This window comes from Harpia harpyja, chromosome 16 (assembly GCF_026419915.1).
Source record: "Harpia harpyja isolate bHarHar1 chromosome 16, bHarHar1 primary haplotype, whole genome shotgun sequence".
Classification (NCBI taxonomy): domain Eukaryota; kingdom Metazoa; phylum Chordata; class Aves; order Accipitriformes; family Accipitridae; genus Harpia; species Harpia harpyja.
Genome location: NC_068955.1, coordinates 4,500,068 through 4,524,030, shown reverse-complemented (window position 1 = coordinate 4,524,030; position 23,963 = coordinate 4,500,068). Strand labels below are relative to the sequence as shown.

The following is a 23,963-nucleotide window of genomic DNA, read 5'->3' as shown; positions in this document are numbered from 1 at the left end:
GGGATGGATTGATTTCTCTCCCACAAGCACGGATCTCTCTGCAGGTCCACCCTACCAGCACAAGACACTGCTCCCGCGAGCTACCAGCCATCTTCTGACACCCGCAGCCTCGGCGGAGGCCATTTTACACAGATTCCTGCACCACTGAGAAACGATATTTGCTGTTCCTGAAAAATAAAAAGGACACCCCGGCCACTGGGCAGATCTGAGCCCAGGAGGTCACTCAAGTCAGAGGAGGAGACAACTTCTTCTGAACTTCCCAAAGCCGCCTTCGAACTGCACAGATGGCTTAGTCACCCTAGATCAGGGCTGGGAACATACATATGGGGTGGGTTTTTTTGCAACACCAAGTTCAAAATACAAGTCCTCTTTCCTACTTTCCCCTTTCTTGAGGAATGATTTTACAAGCCAGAAGCCAAGAGACAGGTTTGTTTTTGCTCGCATTTTGTCACTTTGCTGGTTGAGACAGTCACATCTAAATGCAAGGAAGAAAAAAAAAAAACTGCAAGAGCTAGAAACAGATTACGCTTTTGGCATTTTGCTTCCTATTCATCAACAACTAACCAGAAGCTGTTTTAATTTCTGTTGCTTCAACACATGCTCTGGTCCCAAAACACTCCCAAATTTCTGGCAGCACCTAGGAAAGACACTCCTTAGAAAGCAGTTTTACCATCAGAAATGCCTTTTCCAAAAGAGAAGTCGTTAATTAATACTGGATAAGGTCTGGCTCTATGAGGTCAGGCGATTCACCAACTTCTTGCGTCCTGCAGAAGAGACAGAGCACAGCACTGTATGCAGAGCAGATATTTTATCAGCTAGACACTTGCCTCCTGGATCCTTGGCTTGCTGCGAAAGAGGAGCCTCAGCATCTCCAAAGCTTTAGGCTGCTATTCTCCCATACTTTGCAAGCTGGCTTCTGAACTTAGAGCACTCTGCAGCACCCAGACCAGCACGAGAACCCCAAGTGTAGTAGTTATGTCACTGGGATGTATTTTGGGAGTTTTCACTGAAAGGAAACTGCGGTTTCGTATGGGGAAATTGCATTGTGTGGCGATGGCTGCACAATACCAGCAGGCAAATGAAAACACTGGATGGCTTTACGGGTGCTCTTTCCATCAGCAAATCTCAGCAGGCTTTTCAAGAGGATCAGTATAGGCCCCCATGTCACAGACAGGAAAACAGGCATAGAAAGACCAATTTCAGTCACTACACAAGGCAGCAACAAGCAACTGAGAGCCTGTGCAGCTTTCTTCCTCAAAGTTATGTGGCCCCTGCTCTGAGCAGCACAAATGCCGAGCCCAGCACAAATGCTCTCCCTGGAGGATCAGCTGAATTGCAGGTCTGCAGGGAAGGGGTCAGGAGGAGGCAGGTTCTGCATCCTTCCCTGGTTCGTCCCTGCCCCATGCCAGAGTCGCCGCTTGGTCATCTGCTGCATCAGGTCTTTGGGACGCTGCTGCGAGGCCCCACGTGAGATTTGCACACTGACATCTTATGGGAGGGTTGCACAATCCTGTCCGCTTGCTCAGCGGTCAGCTCCTGCACCGTGACGCTGCTCTGCACCCTGCTCTTATACAGCCAGGGATGCCTTAATACGGCCAGAGATGGGCACTGGCCAAGTCAGACAGTGCAGACACGGGGAGCGGAGTGGAGAGGTGAGAAGGTCTTTGTCCCTATGGCTCTGAATCAATTCTCTCCCAATTTCTATGTTAGCAAGGAAAAGAGTGAGCCCCACGCTTACTCCCAGTTCCTGTCAAGAGGCCATCTGCATTTCATCTGTACAAAATAGATACCCTAGATGGTTTCAAAAGTTACCCAGCTGTTTCACCAGTGTCACTGCAAGGTCCTTTGCTGTTTTACAGAATCCCTTTAGCTGTCCCCGGTCTGTACCTTAAAGTCACAGCTCCTGCCAAACTTCTTTCCAGATCCATGCAACTTTTGCAGCTGTTAAGCTGCTTAGTGCTGCCCTGGACTGCAGCATTCAAACTCTGCCAGGCTGCAGCTGTGTCTATACGGAGCATCCCAATAGCTCCTTCCCACTCCTAGAGCCTGTTTCTCAGGGAGAATCGCTCCCTCCTCAGTGGCAGGAGGCACAAGGGATCTCAAAACGATTCTGCAGCAGAGAAACACAGAAGCAGGAGCTTACGTTTGGGCAGCTACAGCTTGTGCAAGGAATTAAAGCAGCTGCAGAAGGCAGGCGTGCTTCTGGCGTGAGGTGGGATGATGCACTACCCTGGTTCGTGGTCTGGCCTCTCTTCTGATCAGTTTTCTGACCTGTGCGTTAACATGGGCACAAAGAATTGCATCCTCACCCCATCCTGCCTTGCCAGGGGTCTGGCTCAGCCTACCTGCCTCTTTTTGCCCCTAGAAACAACGCTTTGAATTCCTGAGGCTCTTCACAAGGAAGAAGCTCATCCTGAAGCCCCTCTGCTAAACCCAGAGATCATAAACCAGTCTTGGTCAGAGGCAGAAGCCATCAGCTCTTTGCTTCGGACACAGCTAACAGCCACGGAGGGAGAGGCTGCTGCAGGAGTACAAACCTCCATTGCTTCGCTGTCTCTGCTCCCAAGAGAAGGGACCAGAACAAACAAACAGGTAACAATCCCAATATAAGGCAATAAATCCGTAGCAAGAAGCATAAACCAAAGGAAACTGTGGTGCAGGGTGGGTGCACACCAGTAAGCAGGTTGTGGGTCTAAGGGCAAGAGACACACAGACTAAGCCAAAGCAAGAGCCTTCCTCCATCACACTTCCAAATGACCTTACACATCCCGGGTGAGTTTGACGCTTTTAGGGCAGAATTAAGTCACTTCTAGGCTTTATGCCATATTTTTGAAAAGCAAAAAGTTGGTGACAGAAGTGGGTTTGCCAATTCTGTTCTTTCTTTTCCTATACCCGTGGGTCCTGGGAGAAGCGGGGTGATGCTGTCTGAGCAGACGCTGGCACTGAAGTGCCAAGACCCGGCTGTAAACTCTGCGTGAACCTGCTGTCATTGGCACATCAGTCCTAGGAAAGATGATCCCCAAATTCAGTGGTGCCAGATACAAATGGTTCCCAGTGCACGGTTTAAAGATGCTGTAATCCAATTCTGTGTCAGCAGACAAGACTGTAGGACTAAGCTCCGGCAAGTCCCAACATCAGCTCCATAAAACAGGACACTTGCTAGCCCTATAGATTTAAATCAGAATAACCAGGGGCTGCCTTTGCCTCCTGCCAGGATCCAGTTACATCCCACCGAGCACTGGGAACAGCACCGGGGAGGGAAGGATCGGGGTTTCATAAACAGGAAGGCGATGGTGTGAAGAACTGCTGCCCGAAGCGAGAGCGCTGCTGTCACGTCAATGTGCTCCAGAAGTGGGACTGGTGCCCCATGCTAGACCAAAGGGATGTCTCAGCAGAGGTTTCAGCTGCTGCCCAGGAAGCACTGGGTGAAGACAACCTCTGACCGCGGGCAGATCCCTCCAGCGCCGACCGCTCCTGGGTGCCAGCCTCAGGAGTGTGGGAGCTTCGCACTCCTGAACTTTTGCATGAAGTTATTTTATGCAACTTACTCCAGAGCAATAACCTCCCTGCAGAGCAGCAACTCCGGCTCTGGAGGAAGCTTGAAATAAATGGGAAGCAAGAGATGCTGCAGCTTTGCAGAGGAAGCAAGTCTGCTTTTGCTGTTAAGAGCAGAGAGGCAAAGGCTGCTCTGTCTGGAACTTTTTTTTAAAGCGGTTGTTCTCAAAAAGGGGAACAAACAAAGCAAAGAAACCTCCCCAGCCACTGCCTGCCCTCCTGCAAAGGCCTTATTTGGGCAAGGCTGACGGTTGGTCTCATTTGCAACCAACGAATTGGCCAGAACCACGTACTTTTGTGTGCATTTCTTTGGTGGATCACCCTCAGTGCTCCTGGGAACCCCCAGACTTGGCCCCAGCCTGAGCAACCCTGGGGGACGCTCGTCCCTGAGCAGCACCGTTCTTCCCTGAGCAGAGACACCGCACAGCCTTGCAAAGCGAAGGGCTTCAGCTTGCGGTACCTGCGTCTGAACGGACCCACCAGCCTGCACGGAGGACGGGCTGGATCTGTTTAGAGAGATGGGATGGAGAGAAGGGAACCGTGCCTCGAGGCAGAGCCATTTTGACACGAGAGGAAACGCTGCCCACAGCAACGAGATGGTCATATCAGCAGCTGCAGATTTTCACTCGCTTTGTTGCCATCCACCGACTTCCAGGAAAGCAAGGCAGGCGATGCTAACTACCCCCACAGGAAACCTGCCCTCTGAGCAACGCCGCTCCAGAAGTCTGCAACTGCTCCGGGACCTCTCAGGAGCTGAGAAATGTCTCCGTGTACCTGTGGTACATGCACATCCCGCACGTGGCACGGTCACCACGTCAGCCCAGTGCCACTCCTGGGGCTTTGCTGGGAGGGGAGAGCAAGGTCAGAGTAAGCAGGTGCTGCTGCTCCGTGTTTATTCGGGAAAGGAGTTCTTTCCTGGCCTGTCACTCGCTACAGCTTAGGAGAGAAGTTGAAAACAGAAGTCCAGCCAAGCAGAACATTTTGTGAGATCGTACCAATTTCATTCAATTGCCGAAGTTAGAAAAAACACCTGGGAGAATTCAAGAGTTTCACTTTACCTAATTCGGCGGGCATTGTAGTATCAAGGTTGTATTCAAAGATTAAACACCAAAGCCATCTCTCTTGTACTTACACATACCACACACAATTACAGGAAAAAAAACCTTGAAACCTCAAGGAATTTAAAAACCTCTCTGCCCAAGAGCAGACTCTGTCCTGTTCTCCCACAGGTGTTCCAATGGGTTTAATCCCAGTCCACGCTCCCTGGGCCATACGGCTCCCGCGGCCCCACGGCTGCCCTCCGTTCCAGGTACAAAACCTTGGGGGGTCTGGTTTTCCCACTCCAGCATCATCCCAAACATCACCAATCCAGCATCGTTGCAGGGCTGCCTGCTGAAAGCAAAGGTCTGACCACCGTTTTATTGCGTTTTATAAGACAGGGTTACTTTTGCTTAGAATGTGCATGCCTGCATCTGCAAAAGTTTGGGCAGAAGAGACATGGGACCTCTCACTTGAGCTCCTCAGCCACTTCCAACCACATTCAGAGCAGGAAAAGCTGCTGAAGAGTTCAGTCCTCAGGGTTTTAAAAAAGAAGGCGGCAGATGGAGAGGTGTGCCTGTGCCCCAATGAGCCGTCAGAGAATCAGCAACAGCTTTTTACAGGAGGAGGGAGAAACAGGACAGCGTAAATGCTTGGGGTCACAGACAGCTTAAAAGAAGAGGGAGATTCTTAGAGCAATCCAAGAGGATCTTCAGAGAAAGAGACGGCTTCGTTAGTCCTTTAAACTAAACTCATGCTGAACAAGGGCATTTGCTGTTTTGACAGACAAAAGCCTCGGGAGGCAGCCAGGGCCCGGGGGAGGAAGGGCCCACCGCGGGGTGGCTTTGAAGATGGAAGTCTTGGACAAAGTCACTTCTACAAACACAGCTAAGGAGCACTGGAGACTTCGGCAACTGGAACTTCCCGATAAGTGGATAAGGACGGGGGCGGATTCCTGGCAGGAGCTTTGCTGCTAGAGGTTTGTGGCAAGGGAATACTGAGAGGGAACAGTGCTGCGGTAGAAAAGAGGCACGTTTCACCCTACGCCGTCTCCAAGGACTGTTTTATTGGTCTCCTGAAAAACAAAACAAACCAAAAGCGAGGGAGGGAGAAGAAACCCAGGTCACGCAGTCAGACCTCTGCACAGCGAGGGTGTCGGTAACGCTGGTGTCTAGAAATCCTGTTCATCACTACCTTCATGCACAAACTCTTATGGGGCCAAGGCAGCTAAGAGAAGTGAATGACCAACTCCATCATGGCACGGATAACACCAGGAACCTCCTCCCACATGGCTTAAAACAAAACCCTTAGACTCCAAGCATCCTAGAAGCATCCTGCAATCTTCCTCGGGGCGATTTCCCTCCACTCAGAGAGGCAGCCAAATGCTCAGTGTAAAATTAATTTGGTGACCCTTGAGAAAGACTTTTCTGCTGCTCCGAGCAGTGATTCTGGCTCCCCGCAATGGGGGTAACAAGCAGATCCCTAAAAAGGGAAGACTCAGACCGAGACAGCGCAGTTTTACCCTGTTTGGTGTTTAGATGGAGCAGTTCCACCCTTTTTTCTTTTCATGGGCCCCTTCTCTCACCAGCAAGTTCACTTCTTCTGTATGTCAGAAAGTGACCTACATCATCTTCTGCGGAGGTGGACGGAGCTGTCACAGGGAGGAAACACTGCAAAATCCTGGAGGCCACAAATAGACACCAGCACGGTCTGGCAACGAGGAGGAAAGCACCAGTAACAGAGCACAGGGGACTTCCCGGCAGAGCACGGTGGGACAGTGGTGACAGGTACCGGTGCATGCAGCCGTGGGACAGGCTGTGTCACCCCAAAGGGGCTGAGAGCCCAGGGCACCCTGCCAGGCTCCCCCTTGAGCACACTCCAGCAGGTGGCACTCGGAGCATCTTTAATGTCCAAAAAGTGTTTCTGTTCTGAAACAGGAGGGTGAGAGCCAAAAGGACCCATTTCATAAACACCCATTTCATAAACACCTCTGTGGGAAGATTGAGCACCCCTAAACCAGGGGGGGATCTAGGAACTGATTAAGGGATGAGATGTTTTCTCAAGCAAAGCCTGAGGCTGAAGAAGGGAAAAAGTGGCCTCACGCAGCAGAGCTCCCATGGCAAGGCAAGTCCTTCTGCTTCACAACATCCTTTTTGATCTGCTCGGTTGTTACCTGACTCATTTGACCAGGAACACCAAAATACCTGCTTTACACCAGAGGGCTCAGGTCCCTTTTGGGATGGAGAGAGCAGAAAGGCTCAGGCACAGGCATCCCCCTTGCACTCCCCAGTCTCCTCCCTGCTCCTGGCTCTCTCCAGGGGCATTTTGGCACCAGATCCTGAAAGTTTCTTTAAAAAAAAAATTAAATAAAATCTCTCCATCCTTTCCAGGCACTACAAGCCACAGCTGGCCAGGATCAGCTGACAATGAGCAGTTTGGGCTAAAGATACAAGCTTAGGCAAAAGATGTTCCCAAACCCCACCGAGACATTCCAATAGCTCTCCGGTGCCACTGCAGCCTTCTGCGGAGCTGCAAGAGAAGCACTTGCAGCCAGGAGGACTTTGCACCCAGTGAAATGAGATGCCAGAAAGGAAAATACCTTTAACTGCCAGGAGATAAGGAACTACTTAATTATGCAGCTTCTGCAGAACAAATGAGTCTCCATTTAGAAAGCGCAAAGGATACTGCCTCCCCTTTCTGCAGCCCTACACACGTTTCCCAGCAAGGAGGAAAGGTCCGCTCCCAGCAAATTCAGATAAGCTCATGCTTTGATGGTGGTAAAACCAGGACACCCCATCCCAGGCTTTTCTACATGAAGAATATTACTCTTAGGAACCAGCATTAAAGCACTATCCTCCATCTAGGCACGATGCAGTTTTGCTACCTTCAGTACAGAAGATGAAAACTCTAACTAAATTATAAAATATAATGCTGGTTTCACAACAAGAACTGAGACTTGTTTGCTGCCCCTGGAGTTATCGTGGGATGTGGAAACTATTCTCTATCGCAGGAACGCAGGAATTCCATACTCCTCCCACAGCACACATGCTGCCGGCGGTTTTCTTGTTGCAAGACACACAAAAAGTGGTCTCAGGACTTGGTAAAGCCTTTGCTTGGTACCTACCAGGTTTTGGGATGTACATGCTGGGAGAACCCAGCTCTCTCCCACCCTCTGGGAAAGACACATGCCTGAGATACATTGCAAGAAAAGTAATCACCACATTTGCACGGTGGCTCTGAACTAGAGCACTGTTAATAGAAAAAAAACCCCATCCAAAACACACCCTGAGCTGTGTGTTACCAACACCCTGGTGAGAGCGTACAGGATGAGCGCCTGCCGTAGCAACGCACAATTTTTTCATTTAACGCTTGTACAAAATACTGGTACAGCCAGCGGCCGCCCCCTCAGCAGCTCAGTGGTGACACAGGCACACACGCCTGCCCTGCGTGCCGGGGATGGGACCGTAACGTGAAGATCACTATCCATCCCCTTCCCAAACATCACAGTATGGGAATTACAGTCACCCTGAACACTGGGAATCACATGTTTTGTCCTGCTCCCCTAAGACATTAAAAACGCTATTTTAAGGAGCTTTTCTTCTCCCTGCTCTGTCCCTGCAGAGACCCCAGGGCTCCCCTCCTGGTGCTGCTGCCCAAAAGGAGCGACCCACCAAAGACCACCGCAGACCCCAGTCCCAGTGCTCTCTGGCTGGCCCGATGATGGTGCAGAGCCATCGCCTCCCCCTCTCTGTAAGCAGACACCGCCTATGCCTGATCTGTAACCTGGCCAGCCCAAGCCGTTCGGTTAAATACCCCTCTCTGATGGCGAGGAAATCAATACTGCCACATCTCAGAGTGCTTACGGGAGCACAAAAAGATTGCGTTCACAGTCCGTTCGCTATTCCCAGAGCCACACCAGCAGCTCTGCCGAGATCAAGGTTTCAAGTACAAACGAGGGATAAATGCCTTCATTTTCCGTATCTGAAGGGGTGACATTTCCCAGCTGCGTGCTCCAGGACTGGCAAGGGAAGGACCTGGATTTCACGCTGCAGTCAGGAAACCCCTTCTGCCTCAGAGCATCGTTGCAATGAGATCAGCTGGAGTTTCTGGGAGGCAATGCCAGCAAGTGGCTTTTCCTAAGGGCGAAGGAGAATGGCTCTGGGCAAGACAGGATTCCTTAGGCGATAGCTGGGATTATCCTCCCTGGATGTTCCCCAGCCTCCCCCAGCCCTGTGGCAGCCCCTGGCAGGCAGCACAGTGCAGCTGGAGGGGGAAAAAGTTATTGCAGCTTCACCTGGAGCTATGGAAGGAATTTACGGCTCGTGTCAAAACTAGGCTTCAGCTTCCAAATAAAGCTGAGACTTGTAAAGCTGCAGGAGCTTCAGAGAGACTGCTTGCGTGTGCAGGGAGAGTCCTGCAGCAGCATCTGAACCAGCGACCCCCCCAACAAACCCAGCCAAGGGGAGTCAATGCTCCCAGTTGCTGGGGTGGCATGCTCCAGAGACCCAAGCCCGCACTAACCCCCTCAAAAATCAAATGTGAATAAGTTCTTTGGTTTGAGCTCTTCGGCGTCCTCTTCGGTGCCAGCCCTCGGCTGCTGTCCCTGGCACAGAGGGAGCTGCCACCACCCCATCCCCTGCGGCCGGTCCCCATCTACCCTTCCCTCCATCGGAGAGAGGAGCCTGCGACTCCTTCATCCCTCCGGGGAAGCGCTGGCAGAGCTCTGGCCTTGCTCACGCTTCCTCCTGGGTCCACAAAGAACTTGACTTCAGCAATCCCGTGCCCTCTGCCCCCCCAGCTCAGACAGCCGGGAGAAGCCTGGCCGAGGAGGGGTGGGCAGGAGGATCCCTCGCTTTGCTGCGGCCTCAAGAACTCCTTTAAGTCTGATGGGGAGATGGATGACACGGGTTTCCTCCAGCTACAGCACATAGTAAGAGATTTTTTTTTAATTTTTTTTTCAGTAAAAGAAGCTTTCTGGAGGCAAAGCTTGAGGCAGTTTCTATGAACCCACAAGGGGAATGGAAATGGAAGAGAAGAAACCAGAGCAGTTTTGATGGGTCGGCGCGCCATGCGTGAGGGCTGTTTGAGTGCTGCTTGCCAGCTCTGCAGACTCTGCTGCATTCCTTATGTGCAAGTCCTGTAAACTGACCCCTCTTCAATTATTCATTAGAGTCTGCAGCTCATCAGAGACTCTGCTCCTCAAACAGGCATTTATTTGTGGATTTTTTTTTTTTTTTTTAAAGAGTTCAGAAGCTTGCTCTTAACCATAGCCCAGCCTTGCCAAGGACAAAGAGCAAATGCTCTGGCAGGAACAAGCCAGGCAGCTGTCAGGCATTACATTAAAAACAAACCCACTTGATTACTTCAACTGACAAGACGGAGCAGCCAGTTTAAGAGCTTTTCTACTGACAGGCTGAAAAAGCTGAACATTAAGAGAGTAGCAATAGCTGCAGCCCAGTCCTTGCGGCACAGAGGGGAAGGCAGATTTCCAGGCAGCACCATGCCATGCTCGAGATGTTCTGCTCCCACCAGGTTGTCCCAGGTCCTGCCCAGTCCTGGGGGACCAGACTGGCTGGAGCACTCTTGGCCGAGCGGCTGGAAGCAACGGAAGAGGGGCAGTGGGCAGAGAAGGGATTTGCTGAGGTACCTGTGTCTTCCCACGTTCGATAGCTTTCCAGTTCTTGGAGAAAACAGCAGCAGCTGTGCAAACACGCCAGGCGTGTTTCAAAGCAGAGCATTTCACTTGTTTGTTTTAAACCCCTTCATGTTAAGAGGCTGCAGTTAGAGTGATGTCCAAGACTGATGAGGATCGCAGCGCTGGACGCGTCTTCTGTCTCGCACTCGGCCTGGAGCTGGAGTTCACGCTCAATGCTGGCAGCCTACGCAATGAGAGCCCTCCATCACCTGCACCCTGGGTGGGCACACAGGACTTGCCCTTTGGTAGCCAGCAGGTCTCGGGTGACTCTTTCTTCCTCCCCTCCTGCGAAGGGAAAGTGCTTCAAGTTTCCTCTCTGACCACCAACTTAGTGATGCAGCTCCAGAGAAGACAGGACAACTGTCGATGGATGTTCTGGCAGTCAGCGAAGCCTACAGCAAGATGCGGAGTGGGTGAAGGAGAGAAACGTACTGTTGGAAAGCAGAGCTATGAGCAAGCACTAATGCAGTATGCCATGATGGAGCAGCAGAAAGCCTTCCTCTCTTACATCCTGCTGGAGGAGCGTGAAGAATTCCCACTTCATGACTAGAGGTCAGAGCAGGATTCCTCACCAGCAGTGAAGCCCAGCATGCAGGAAAGCTGCTCCAGCTACATCCAGTTTGCAGACGGGAGCGAAGAGCCGGTCTCGAGTACCTCAGCAGGTGCAGGAGGAGCGTAGCAAAACCAAGAACCAGCCTTATTTCTAACAGCAGTCGACTGCTATTGAACCACACAGAGGACTGGCACTGAGCTATCTCACAGGTAGATGGCTACAACCCTGTTTCCTCCAACTCGTCCCAAAGAATTACAATCCAGAGCTGTGACTGCAACTGTACTTTGTCATCACTAGAGGGTTATAGCAGGGGTTTGCACCCAGAACACCACAAACTAATGTTTACGCTGGTGATGCGGGTATTTCTCTGGCCAGAAGTGTCCACGTCCAGGGTTCCTGCCTATAGCTTCCCTTGCTGAAGATGCCGCAGGGGAAGACCTTTCTGCAAGCTTCACCTGGTCAGAACACAAGGATAAATCAGCAGGAGCTATACAGATCTGGGAAAGAGCCGTGTCTTCCCCTTTACTGCATTCCCACTATGGTTTGCTGCCTAACAGCAAGGCTCAGCCTGAGCAGGTGGGGCACCTCATGCCTGGTCCGTGCAGCAAAGCAAAGCCCTCGCTCCGGTCTCAAAGGTCTCTTTTATGGTGCAAAGCAGAGCTGGAAGAGGTTACTTACTCACTTCCCCAGTTTTCATTGCGCACTGTGATTATCACCCAAGAACAAGCTGATCAGCACTCCCAGCCTGAGCCAGTGTTACCTCCAGAGAGAGTGGGCACACTCAGCACTGCAAATCCACTCCTCTGCTCTTCATTATGAAGTGATTTCACTAATTGGGTGTTGTACTTTCCTGCATAATTCCTCACACTTGGCGCCTTCAGGGAGCACAAGCTCACCCCTCAGCCAAGCTGGCTGCAGAGCAGGCTGTAAAACCCCAATTATGAGAGGCTCCATTTTTCCACTGAATTCAAGCCCTCTGTTGCCGTTCCGCAGCTGAACAAGGATCAATCTTCAGCCTACCTGACAATTAAAATCTAAAGAACATAGGAGAGAACGAGGTTCAGTACCTGGGGACCAATGCACAGCGCTGCTGATTAGCCCCTGGGGCAGAGCAGCTTTAAAGAGCAAGGCAAGAGACCTCCCTTTCTGCTCCTGACCTGCACAGAGATGCAGCTGAGGTTAACCCAAGGCTCTCGCAGGAGAAGTTTCTCTCGGTGTCAGCCCAGGCTGGGTCAAAGGAAACAACAGAACAAGAAGAAAGCAGACCCTGAGCTCTCTGCAATGCAGAGGATGCCGGGGCAGCAGTCCTGCTCTGCGAGCATCCATCCTGCCCCTCTACCACCAATACGAATGTGAAAGAGGAGCTTTTCTGTTCAGCAGCCCGCAGACGTCGCACTGAAACCTTGCACCAACTGTGCTGCTGCTATCCTAAAGCCAACATCAAATTTAAACAGGGTCAAACACCACCACCAAACAGGAGAGGGGGGATAAAAAAAAAAAAAGTCATCCTTGTACCTATCTTTGCCAAAGGCTCCTGTTCAACATAGCGTTGGATTAGCAATTTGGTTTTAGGGATGTGGCCAGGATTGCCTGGCAGATTGCGGACTTTTACAGTAGGGACACGCTAGGAACATCCAGACAAGCAAGGATTCAGGCACGAGCAATCTAGGATTGTGCTCGCTGTCAGGAGAGGGTTTGGCTTGGAATTCCTTATGGCCACAGAGCTGGAATGCTGTTGGGATGGCCGTGACTGCAGATCCAGGCTCCTTTCCCTGCGACCTCCCTGCAAAGGGAGGCAGATGCTCCAGACAGCTCTCTGCCCAACCTGTAGGATCTTGCAGGCATTTCCAAGATACTCAGATAAACACACCGAGGTACGATGCTTGCAGGGACTTGTGTACCACAATTGTTCTTGAAAGGTGGGAATCCACACAGGAGTAAAAGCCACAAGAAGTTGTGAAATGCACCAGCTGTCCTCGGTAGGAAGCTGAGCTGGAATTACAAAAGCAGCTAGAAAGTACCAGATCACAGCCAGCCGGGCCCAAAACATCCCCTCATTACCTCTGCAGTGACCATTTCATCATGTTTCATGTCCAAAGACCCTAAATGTACAACAACAGCAGGTGAGGTGATGACAGAGGCATTAGACTGCATCAGTCTCGTATTACCAGCTGCGAAGTTCCCAACTCTTTTGAGGAACTCTTGGATTTCCTCCTTTGCAAAGCGTCTTTGGTTATTGCCCAGGCAAATAACGATTGTACTTCTGGCAGCATCCTACTTATGGGGACGGGGGGAGGGATGGCACTTCTGCGTGGGTGTTGAGTAATCGTCATTGTCGCTGCTTCAGGCTATTTTTAGAAGAGATCACAGAATTAGCCGCAAAACGGTAGCAAGTACAGACCTAGAATAAAGGTGCGTCTTCCCCTTACAGTTTTCCACACACAGCTAGAACAGAAGGGCAATGGGAGGGATCCTGAGCAACCTTCAACTTGAGAATAGCCAACCTCAGATGTTTACTGCCGCTTACTTCTCCTTCCTTAGTCCATGTTGTAGGTAGAGCCAGTGCCAGAAGCTGCTGCTGACAACATCTACCCCCAAAATGAGCAGAAAAATACATAGATATTCAGTGCGTTGCCTGCATCCCCCATCTGCAGCATCACAGCTGGTTCAGAGTGCCAGAGTTGGCCCTGAAGTTGAAGGTATGTGTTTATAGGAGGGATTTCATTTGTCTGTGCTGCTAGCAAACGTACCTTGTACAAACTTGGAAAAGGCGACCGAGGTTATTTCAGGAGCATGTAGCAGGGCTTCACATGTTCAAAAGTTACTGAAAATGGGATTTTCAGACACCGCTCACAGGCATTTTGGCCACAGTGCCTCAGAAAAGCGGAAAGCAAGACACCTGCAAGCAGCACAGGGCTCTTGCGGTTTCCCTGCTGTGGGATGTTGGACAACTTGCCTGCTGCTCTGCTCCAGCTCCCCAGCTGCAATGGGGACTTCACTTCCCTGTCCCACAGAGGGACAGACACAGACACAGAGCAGCAAAGAGAACCCCAAGTGCTTTTTGGCCTCTATCGCATGATCTTTCTGTGGGGCTGCATCTACAGATGGAATCAGCCAGGGTTTGTCCCAGTGATGGCCTTCAAAAAAAAATAATCTTCAATTACTTTTAAAGCAACATCCTTCAGCGGCTTTTACAGGAGGCCAGTTTAGCCAAGTGTTTGAAGATGAAAGAGGCAAAGTCTCAAGTCTTAGAAGCCCAGCTGGAATCCAACCAGAAGAGACAGATTTTTTTTTTATTTTTCCCATGCCAGAGATGCAGGTACAGTGAAGAACTGTAAAACCACTATTCTCAGGGGAGGGAAGTGCACAGTCTCATTAACCTGAGTTCATCTGACCCACGCCAGGTTTCTTGCAGGCCCCCTGGAAAAGTGCCAGTCCAGCAGCTGGGACAGAAATACAGAACAAGTAGGTGAGATGCAACGGCAATGCTGGAAGTCCAGCTTAAGTTCCTGGCAAAGAACTGCCTGAAAAGCAGACAATTGCTTTTTAAGTTTAAATTCCTTTTACTAAAAATATGACAATAACCAACTGGAAAAACAATACAACAAGCCCCCATGGCCTATAGCACGGACAATGATTCAGAGAGAGAAACTGCTACAGGGCACTCACTGAGGGTAAGGCGCAGGACAAACTCTTGACAACCCGCTCGGCAAGGTCTCCCAAGCCGAATCAAACACGTTGTGTCATTCTTCACAGTTATAGCATGTATGTATCAGAAAAGGAAATCCTGAAAGTCTTAGGATTTCAAGGTACTGAAATGGCACTTCTGCCCTGCACAGTGTCTCGCAGGACAGAGGAGTATGGACACAATTAGGAAATACCCGTGCTAACAACATCGGTCCTCAGTCTCGTACTTGGAGAGCTTTAGGTGTCTGAAGAAGGTCTAGCAGATTAAGACCCTTGCCCAAAACATGGAAGACAGCAGCTCAGTTCCCCCTACCATTCCCACCTGATGTTAATGGGAACACAGAGGGCAACTCGACCAAAGTGGAGCTTCTCCCAGCCCCACCAAGGCAAGAGAATAAGCAGATACCAGGCGCTCAGCAAGGGCAGCTGTGCCAAAACCATCAAATACTCTTGTATTTCTCATCCCACCTGTCAAGATCACAACATAGAGAAAGGTGTAAACATGGCACTGGAACACTGCAGGGATTCTCACTTCTAGCCCTCTGCTACAGCCTCCAGTCCATCTCCTGCGTGCTGGACTGAGGTAGTAGCCGTTTGGGAAACTTTTCCAGATACGTTTGGCTGACAAAAGGGACAGGATGAAAGAGGGTTTATCTTTTCTCTTCCCCTACTCCAGACCCTTACACTCCCACATGCACTCATCCAGATTACAAAGCAGCAGCTTACAGGCTTTAAAAATAGGTGTCCCCAACCCATTCACCAAGTCAGCTCACACCCCACACGCAGCTCAGAGGGATGACTTAAAGACGTAACCCCAGAGCATTTTTACCTTGGCTGGAGGATTCCCACCTTCTTCTGGAGCAGCCTGCCCATTCTGCAAAGGAAGAGAACCTGCCATTAGCACACGCCAGGCATGGGACCGCTCCTTACACCCCCTTACAAAGGCTGTTGGCTTTGAGAGCCCTTCATGCAGGACAAACAAGGGAGGATGCCACTTTCAGACACGGTACAAGACAGCTGAACACTCCCCATACACCGAGGGGACACTTTCTACTAAGGAAAAAAAGTTGTTTGGAAAAAAAAATCTCTTGTTCAAAGACTCTCCATGCTCCCTGCAGATGAAATCTGCTTATATACCGACCATCACTTGTGGGGCAAACGCCCCCCCTGCACTCCTCAGGCGTGGATCCCCAGGGTGGTGGGTGCGGGATTCCCACCCTCGGCACCACGTGCTGCAGAAACTGCTCTAGAGACGCAGCCCTGTGGTTGCACCGTCCCACCTCCTGCACCCACGTTGTGGCTACCCACTCCACTGTTTCTCCGGGACTACTGGAAGAATCAAGCAGGGAAGATCAGGTGAAGATGGGAAAGCAGTGCTAGAGTGCAGTTAACAGCCATTTTACTGTGACATTGGCTTTAACATGAACATTTATCAGTTATTTATTACCCTATCACAGCTGATACCGCTGCAGGAAATCTGCACCACCTGCTTGGCTCCAGGCCACCTCTAGCCTGCAAGTCCAGCTTCTGCTGCTGGAGCTCTGTCCAAAGTCACAGCAGGTGACGTGAACCGCCTGGAGTAGCATCAGCCGGTCACGCTCGGCACTGAACCAGAGACATTATCGGGTTCAGCACAGCACCATGGCTGGAGAAGCCAGTGGGAGCAGCAGCGGGTGGGATTTACTTAGACACAGATACTCAGAGCAGGATAAGTGCGTACAAAAGGTTTTCTGCAGACTGTGAAGAAAAACAAGGGCAAGAAGATTTTGCTTTGACATCTATTTGCACTACAGTCTCAGTCTCTCCAAAAATCATGGAATTCCTCTCTTTCTTTGAAAGAACAAGGCAAATTTATTCACTCCTCTTCAGATGTTATGGTCCAAGAGAAGAGTTGCAATGCAACTGTACTTCAGCCTCAGATTGTTAGTTAAATGCCTGGGTTTTAGAGCCTTTCAGGAATCTAACAGAAACAAAGCTAGCTCCTTCCCTGGAGAAGCAAGAAGACATCACCCTGACATCTGTCTTAGAACTACACTATCCCCTTCTCCCTCTTGGGCCAAATTTAACTTACTTCCTTTTAATACAAAGAAAAACTTGGAATTGTTGATCTTGAGAGAGCTTTGGGGCCGCTGAGAAAACCTCACTCTAATGTGCACTCGCTTTCTACAACATTGACTGGGTGCTTCCAGGTTCACACTCTTCTGCTTCCCATAGGAGGTCATCACTGCTGGTTTTAAACCGCTTGGCTACCTGCTGGCGGCTAGCTCACAATAAAAGATGTAACGCTAAAGAGCTAAATTTAAGCACAAGTTTAGTTTTCAGGTACTTCAAATCCACAGACTATAGTCCAGAGTCTCCATATATCTTCATATTTAGGTCTCTCCACTCCCACCTCGGCCCAGCCGTGCTACCTGCAGCAGCTCAGAGCACCTTAGTCCTACCACAACGTGGAGTTCCACCGCTCCAGCTGGGGAGAAGACCACCTGCCTCTCGGCCTGACCCTGGCCCTGCAATATTTCCATTCATACGGATCCCCTCGGAGCTCCGTAACTCACCTCAGTACCAACTTAAACTGGGCTTAAGTTCCTAAGTATTTTCAGCCAATGACTGAAAAAAAGCAATAGCACCACCACGCAAGCCAAGTTCTTCCAGAGGAACGTTGCCCTGATGTTTACACGGAGCTCTTGGTACCATTAGCACAAAGAATAGCTAAGAAGTGAAGTAAGATTTTGTGTTTATGTATAGCCTCCACATAGAGGGGGGGGGGACACTGTGCTCAAGATAACCAGACTTGGAAACATGCTTATGTTTACTGGCTCAGCTGTCACTGATCAACAATTCCTAACTTGCTGCTGATCCAAACCATAGCTCAGGGAGGGCTGTTTATGTCTAAAACAGCTTAAGAAGCAGAATTTCCATGTTGCACAGAGGGAAGCAGTGCCTGGCTCATGATCTGGAGAACAGATCTACAAGGCACGTGTCAGGAGAGGGGTGAGTTGATGCGTAGGACAAGCTCTTTTATTCCCCTGGGAAGACCAGCACACGGTGAGTGAGTGCAGGGTCTGTCCAACCCTTCAGCTTCAAGGATAAGCCAGGAGACACCGGGGGCTACCTCCGGACCTGCCAGACTGCTGTGTTTCATCAGCTCCCTACCCCGAGGAACACTTGTCCTACATGCTGTTGTTGACAGAAATCCATCCTACCTGGGGGTGGAAGGGATGCGGAAGGAAAGAGAACAGTGTCCGTGCCAGGGAGGTTTCCTGGGCACGTCGGTCCATGGTTGTAGAGGGATGAAGCTTCTGATGAACCAGTCACTTTCTCAAGCTGACGTAAGGCAGATGTATAAGGAGAGAACTGCAGTATTTAGAGCCAAGAGCTTTCCTTCTACCCCAGAGCAAACCCAGTCCTTATTCCCTCATATGGAATTCAAGAGCCATTTGTAAGCATCGAAGATGGAAACACACTCACAGCTACAGACTCATCACCTCCCGAGATAAAATACAGCCATTCATTGCGTCGTAAGTAGAGCTGAAATAGTTTGTGGGTTTCTTGGTTTGACATTTGTCTCTTTAAAATGCTTTATTTCTGCACTCCCCCTGCATACCACGCGCAGTGTGTTAGCAAGTGCATGTGTGTTTGTCTCCGTGCCAGATACCCTTTTCCAGCACATTGTTCTCAGGGTTGGAAAGGAGCCTCCTGAATGTCCTACTCCGAGAGCAACCCCAAAGATCTCCCCGCAGGCAGTAACCAAGCAATACCTGCTGCAGGAGGGAGGCACAGCTCCTTCCCTTGGGTGCCCAGGGCAGCAAGGAGCTGATGCAGACTGGTGGCAGAGCAGGGCTTGGGCTACCAAGAAGGCAGCGACACGAGCCTCACTGGGGGCCAGCAGCCTGTCCCTGCAGCTTTCCAGCCAGCACTGCTCTGGGGCGAATGGAAACGGGGATTACAGAGCTAATCTGATGGGCACGTGGAGCGGCAGCCTGGCAGCGAGGGCACCTCTGGGCGAGCGACAGCAAAAACTGCCCGAGAGGTAACGCAAAAACCCTTCTGCACACACGCTGCTCTAATAAGTTTTCTTAATAGCACGCAGAAAAGTATATTGGAAAACAAGTGCATTCAGTTACACAACTGCCAGCCTGGCTGAACTTGAGAGATATTTATCTTAGGACATCTTGCATTTTAAATCCCTTTAATTCCACATAATCCGCAGCACAGGGAGCAATTTACAGAACAGGCCGGTGCTGCTCTGATCTGCACGCAGGACGAGTCGCACCCCTGGCAGGACCGTGTGAGACCGTGCCCACTCCTGCTGCCATCAAGGGCTGCGCTCTGTAGTTAGCACCATCAGCACAAGTCATCCCAGATTATTGACAGCTCTGCTTAGGAAAGCAGCCTGCTGCTATTTCTGGACCTCTAGGTTTTGACTGGTCACTTTTGAGATGCCTATACACAACACAACAAGGGTACCAGGTACCCAGAGATGCTCTTTCACCCAACTTGGATGAACCGTGAAGCATTCAGGCAGAAAGGAGTGGGGGAACAAACCCTTCACCCCAGAGCTTCTGCTAGTTTGACACAAGAACAAGGCATTTTTTTATTATTAGTAGTAGTAGTAGTACTATTATTAAGTGGAATTTATGAATCTTGCCTATTGCAGTTCAGAGAAAGGAAATGATTCTGCAAAAATAAAGATCTCCAAAAGAACTCACGTAGCCCAAGCAGACTGAGGAGTCTATACACAAGGCACATCAGAGACCACAGTTGCTCGGCTTCCTCCCCTATCTTTTGATCATTGTTTTATGCATTGTTCACTGAAGATGCTTGAAAAAGATAGTTATTCATGAATACCTCCTGCTCAATAAAGGATGATACACATATACAGGCAAAAATAATTAGCTTGAAGGTTGGGTTTGGTGTAATCCCACGTCAGTTGTGTTGCTGTATGTTTGTGTAACAAGAGTTTAAAGAAAAGCATAGCCTTGATGACAGTTTCCATCGCTATGGTGATGAAGTCATTCAACTCCACTCTCTATCGCTTGTACTCTGCCCCAGCCCAGTTTTTCTACTACATAAGCAATATTCTGAATAATATAAGCAGCAGAGAGAACAGGGAGGGGGAAAAAAAAAAAAAAAAGGAAAAAGTATTACGAAGCTAGCTCAGTCCCCAGGACAGAGGGACTTGTCTCCTGCAAGGGATCAGTTCCAGCTCCCACTGCCACCCACTCCCATGCATTTCCACGGCACAGCTCCAGGCTGAGCTCCGGTGGGCCAGGACGAGGGGCACCAGCCGTGACCCATCTCCAGCAGCAGACAGCCAACACTCCCAGAGCCCAGCGGAAAAAACCCAAATCCCTTAACAATAGGACTGATGCCTCCACCAGTGTGGTGACAGCACCTCTGCTCCATGACTCAGAAAGCAAAGGTTGGAGGAAGCCGTTTCTAACGTGGATGGCAGCGATCCCAGGGCAATTTACGTAACTGGCATTCCAGAAAAGTCTCCTCGGTTTCTCAGTGGTGCCACCTTGCCCAGGAGTGGTGAAAACTTTCTCCTTGGGCCCCTACCCTTGGTGATTTTAGCCTCAAGGTGCAAAACTCCCCCCAAGCCCAAGTCCCTCTCCGCAGATACGCTGCTGGATCTCAGGGAACGCTCTAACGTCGGGCCCAGGCAATAACCTACACCCTGGCTCCAGGCGTACGATGTGGTTTCAGGAATCGCGATCAAGTCGCCGCAGGACTTCCTTCGTCTCCCACCTTCGAGCACAAACCCATCCTCGTGACTCAAGCGATGCTTCAGAGCAGATGCTCTTAGCCCACCGCACCTTCGTGCGAGCTGCTTGACACCCGCAGCACAGGCGGACCCTCGGCACAGCACCCCACCCGCACGGCGGGGGGGTCTCTAGGAGAAGCCGTGCTGTATCTGGCCGATGAAAACGAAGCAACCTCACATCAGGTTTGGAGGTGAAGAACGCCCATATTATTTTCCTCACTGGAATCGAGCGCACATACTTGCTCACCTTAAAACAAAGGGAGGTAAATTGCTAATGTCCCGCTTGTGATCTTAAGACGTAAAAAGACTAATCTGCAGAAATATCACCTGCAGGCAGCTCCTGACCCTGACCTAGAGCTCTGGCCAAGGTGAGATGGGGGAATGGGATAGCTCAGAAGCCAGAGGCAGGCCGTCCAGTTTCAGTTTACAATGAATACACCCGTTACTAATGCAATGGGGAAAACAGTCCTTGCTGCTGCCATGATCTTTGCAGCTGACTCGGGCTGACAAATACACCGGACCCTCCTGGCCGTTTCCACTCAGAAGAGATCCCGTGATGCTGACACAGCGCCTGCCTGGCACCTGGGAGACCTGGGATTAAGGAGTAAATGAATCTCGCCCACGGCATTCACTGCCCCGGGCACTGGCATTAGTTTCCTCCCATGACGAGTCTAGTTGTGTTTTCCGGCTTTTCAGGCTATCTTCCTACTTAGGAAGAGAGAAAACGCAACCAAAAAGCCCTGTCTCGCAGCAATAACCTACACCCTGGCTCTGGGCGCACGATGTGGTTTCAGGAATCGCGATCGAGTCGCCGCAGGACTTCCCTCGTCTCCCACCTTCGAGCACAAACCCACCCTCGTGACTCGAGCAATGCTTCAGAGCAGATGCTCTTAGCCCACCGCACCTTCGTGCCAGCTGTCCGCACAGACGAACCCTCAGCACAGCGTTCCACCCGCATGGGGGGTCTCTAGGAGAAGCCGTGCCGTATCTGGCCGATGAAAACGAAGCAACCTCACCTCTGATTGCCAGCAGACCTCCCCGCTGTCATCGCAGCAGTGGTGAAACGCTGCCTCCACTCCAAACAGAGATCTCTTAAGAGGCAATTTAAATAAGAATGAGTAAATCTGACTGATTCACCGTCGCGACATCCCTCGGCAGGATAGAGGAGTGTGACAGCATCGAACCCAGCCAAAATGATGGGAAAGCACCAAGTCTGAGTAAAGCGCCTGGGACAAAATCCCCACCATCCCTCTGGTTTCTCCAGGAATGCTGCTAGTTCCAGTTTGGATGAGAAGATGTTTAACTAAAGAGTGCCACGATACAGTGCCTCAGCTGGCTGCTCTGCAACGGGTGAAAACTGCTACAAGCTGTCCCCTTTATTCTGAAATGGCTGTGATGCAAGCCTGCAGATGTGGACAGATGCTGTGCACCGTCCTGCACATCTGCCTCAGAGGTTTTAATTAGAAGGAAAAGAGCAAAGCAGGAAGGGAGAGCAGACATCCAGCAAAGTGACACAGGACCACGACCGGAGTTTGCAACACAGGCCTGCGAGAGCAGCTGGGGCGGCGGATAGTGAAGAAGCTTGCGGGAAAAAGACCAAAATCCAAGATATTTATTCCCCGGGCCTTCAGCGGGGGCCGTTTTCCTCTAGGTCTGGGAAGGGATTTAGGCGCACGCTGCTCACGCTCCCCAAATAACCAAAGCCCTCAAGGGCAGCAGCGGAGCCGGGAAGCCCCCGGTGCCCCACCGCACACGCACCGAGCCCCGGAGCAGCCGGCAGCCGCCCCCGGCACCGCGTACCTCCGGCGGGCTGCGACCCCCCCACACACACCGGGGGCCTCCAAACCCCCACCAGCCCCCCCCCCCCCAAACCCGGGGGAAGCGAACGGGGCGGGGGTCCCCGCAGCCGGGAGGGTCCCACCGGGCGGGGCGGGGAAGCCGGGCCGGGCGCTTCTTTGTTCGGTGGAGACCCCCGGGGAGGCGGCGGAGGCGGGGGGGGGGGGAACCTCCGTGCCGCCCCCCCTCCCCGCCTCCCCCCCGGGAAGGGCCGGTGCTTTCCCCCCCCCTCGCCGCCCCCGGCTCACCTCCGTGTCCAGATGCACCAGCTCCATGTTGGGCCAGGGCTCGGCCAACTGGGCGAGCGGCATGCTGCCGGCGGGGCCGCCCCGAGGGGCTCCGGTTCGGGTTCGGGCTCGGAGCGGAGACCCGCGCTGGGCACCGGCTCCCCGGGCCGGGCCGGGCCGGGAGCGGCGGGGCGGGGCGGGGGCGGGGCCAGGCGGGGCGGGGCTGGGAGGCCCCGCCCACTCAGCTGCGGGGTGGGAGGGGGTCTCGGGGTTCCCTTCGGCTGGAGGGATCCGGCGAGGAATTCTCCCAGTTTGTGGTGGGTTTAATGGGGGAGGAAGATGAGGAGGTGTGCGTGGATGCTACATGCATCCTTCCGGGGGGGTGGGGGGGTGGGCAGGGGTGCTCGGGGATGAGCTGTTCCCTGCCAGCTGCACCCTTCCCTGGGCATTTTGCCCTGATAGATTTTGGAAGCAAAGAGAGTTTAAAATTGTTGGGAGGGTACTGCTCGCTCGTGTCCAGCAAGGGAATCCTCAAGGCACTGAGAACGCCTGAACAGAAAGCATCTACTGAAAAATACCCGGCACCCAACGTCCCACTCTTCTGTGCCTTGGAAAGATTTTTTTTTTTTTTCCTCTAGGAGTGTCCAGCTGTTTCACTGTACGCACAACGCTGTGTAGCATCACCAGAAAAAGAGGTGGTGAGGATAAACTCGGTGACACGATTCAGATATTGCTGCTTAAAGCAGGAAACTGCTCTGGGAAATCCGGATTCCAAGTTTGAGATGTGCAATGAGTCACTGCTCATCACCACCTGCAGTGCTCCCCCCCTCCGCCACCTTCCCTACAAAACATGGATAAAAAACCATACCCACCTTTCTACAGCGTTTGGAGAGCCTCAGAGCAAAGGTGCCTTAAGCACAAGTGTTCATAATTCATGGCTATTCTCACCTGCTGGGTTTCTCAAATAGGAAAAAGTTTTCTTCTGCTCACATTTTACCAAACCCCAAAGCACCATGTTTTCATGTTTCATTATAAAATTATTTGTTAAAAAAAAAAAAAATCTTTTTGAAAGGGTGCATCGCTAAGGGTTGACTTCATCAAGGTGTGGCTGGAAATATTTAATGAGCCTAAGTAAAAGCATACGCAGCTGGGGTTTTGCATTCTGAGGGCAGCTGTCCCTGGAAGCCAGGGCTGTACAGCCCTTAACCTGTTCAGAGAAGGCAGCGAACTCCAAAAAAGGTGAATTAGGACAGAGCCCAGCACTCTGAAAAATTCCAGCTAATCTTCACAGCACCTGAAGCTAATCTGTAAGTCATCATCAGGACCTGCTTGTGATTTAGGCTAGAGCTGTCACCTTTTTTGCATGTGGGGGAATCGAGTGTAGAAGATTCCCACGCTGACAGTAAGTGTTTGAGCCAAGCCTGGGAACTGCTGTCTCTAAGACCTGTGCTCAGAGCCCCCCTCTGTGCCATAAGTGTTGGAGCCCCAGATGAAGGCATTAAATAACACAAATCTACCCAACTGGTACTAAGTGAAGTCCTGTTATAGCCAATTAAACTCATATCACTTACTGTTGGAGCAAGCTGAAGCAGATCTTGTGGAAAG

At 51.2% G+C, this 23,963-nt stretch overlaps 1 protein-coding gene across 6 annotated transcripts in view; it reads right to left on the bottom strand.

The window, feature by feature from the left end:
* RPS6KA1 (ribosomal protein S6 kinase A1) overlaps positions 1 to 22,550 on the bottom strand; it is a 42,590-nt gene extending 20,040 nt beyond the window's left edge. For 2 of the 6 annotated variants that reach the window (XM_052811239.1, XM_052811242.1), the window contains exons 1-2: positions 22,380 to 22,550; positions 15,358 to 15,402 (exon numbers count right to left, since the gene is read on the bottom strand). In XM_052811239.1, the coding sequence (XP_052667199.1) occupies positions 15,358 to 15,402; positions 22,380 to 22,442 (108 nt within the window). In that variant the 5' untranslated portion in view covers positions 22,443 to 22,550. Of the gene's footprint in view, positions 1 to 55; positions 247 to 827; positions 970 to 15,357; positions 15,403 to 22,379 lie in introns of those variants that run through there. The other 4 variants (XM_052811241.1, XM_052811245.1, XM_052811243.1 and 1 more) reach the window with 3 other exon arrangements.
* Positions 22,551 to 23,963: the final 1,413 nt, after the last annotated feature.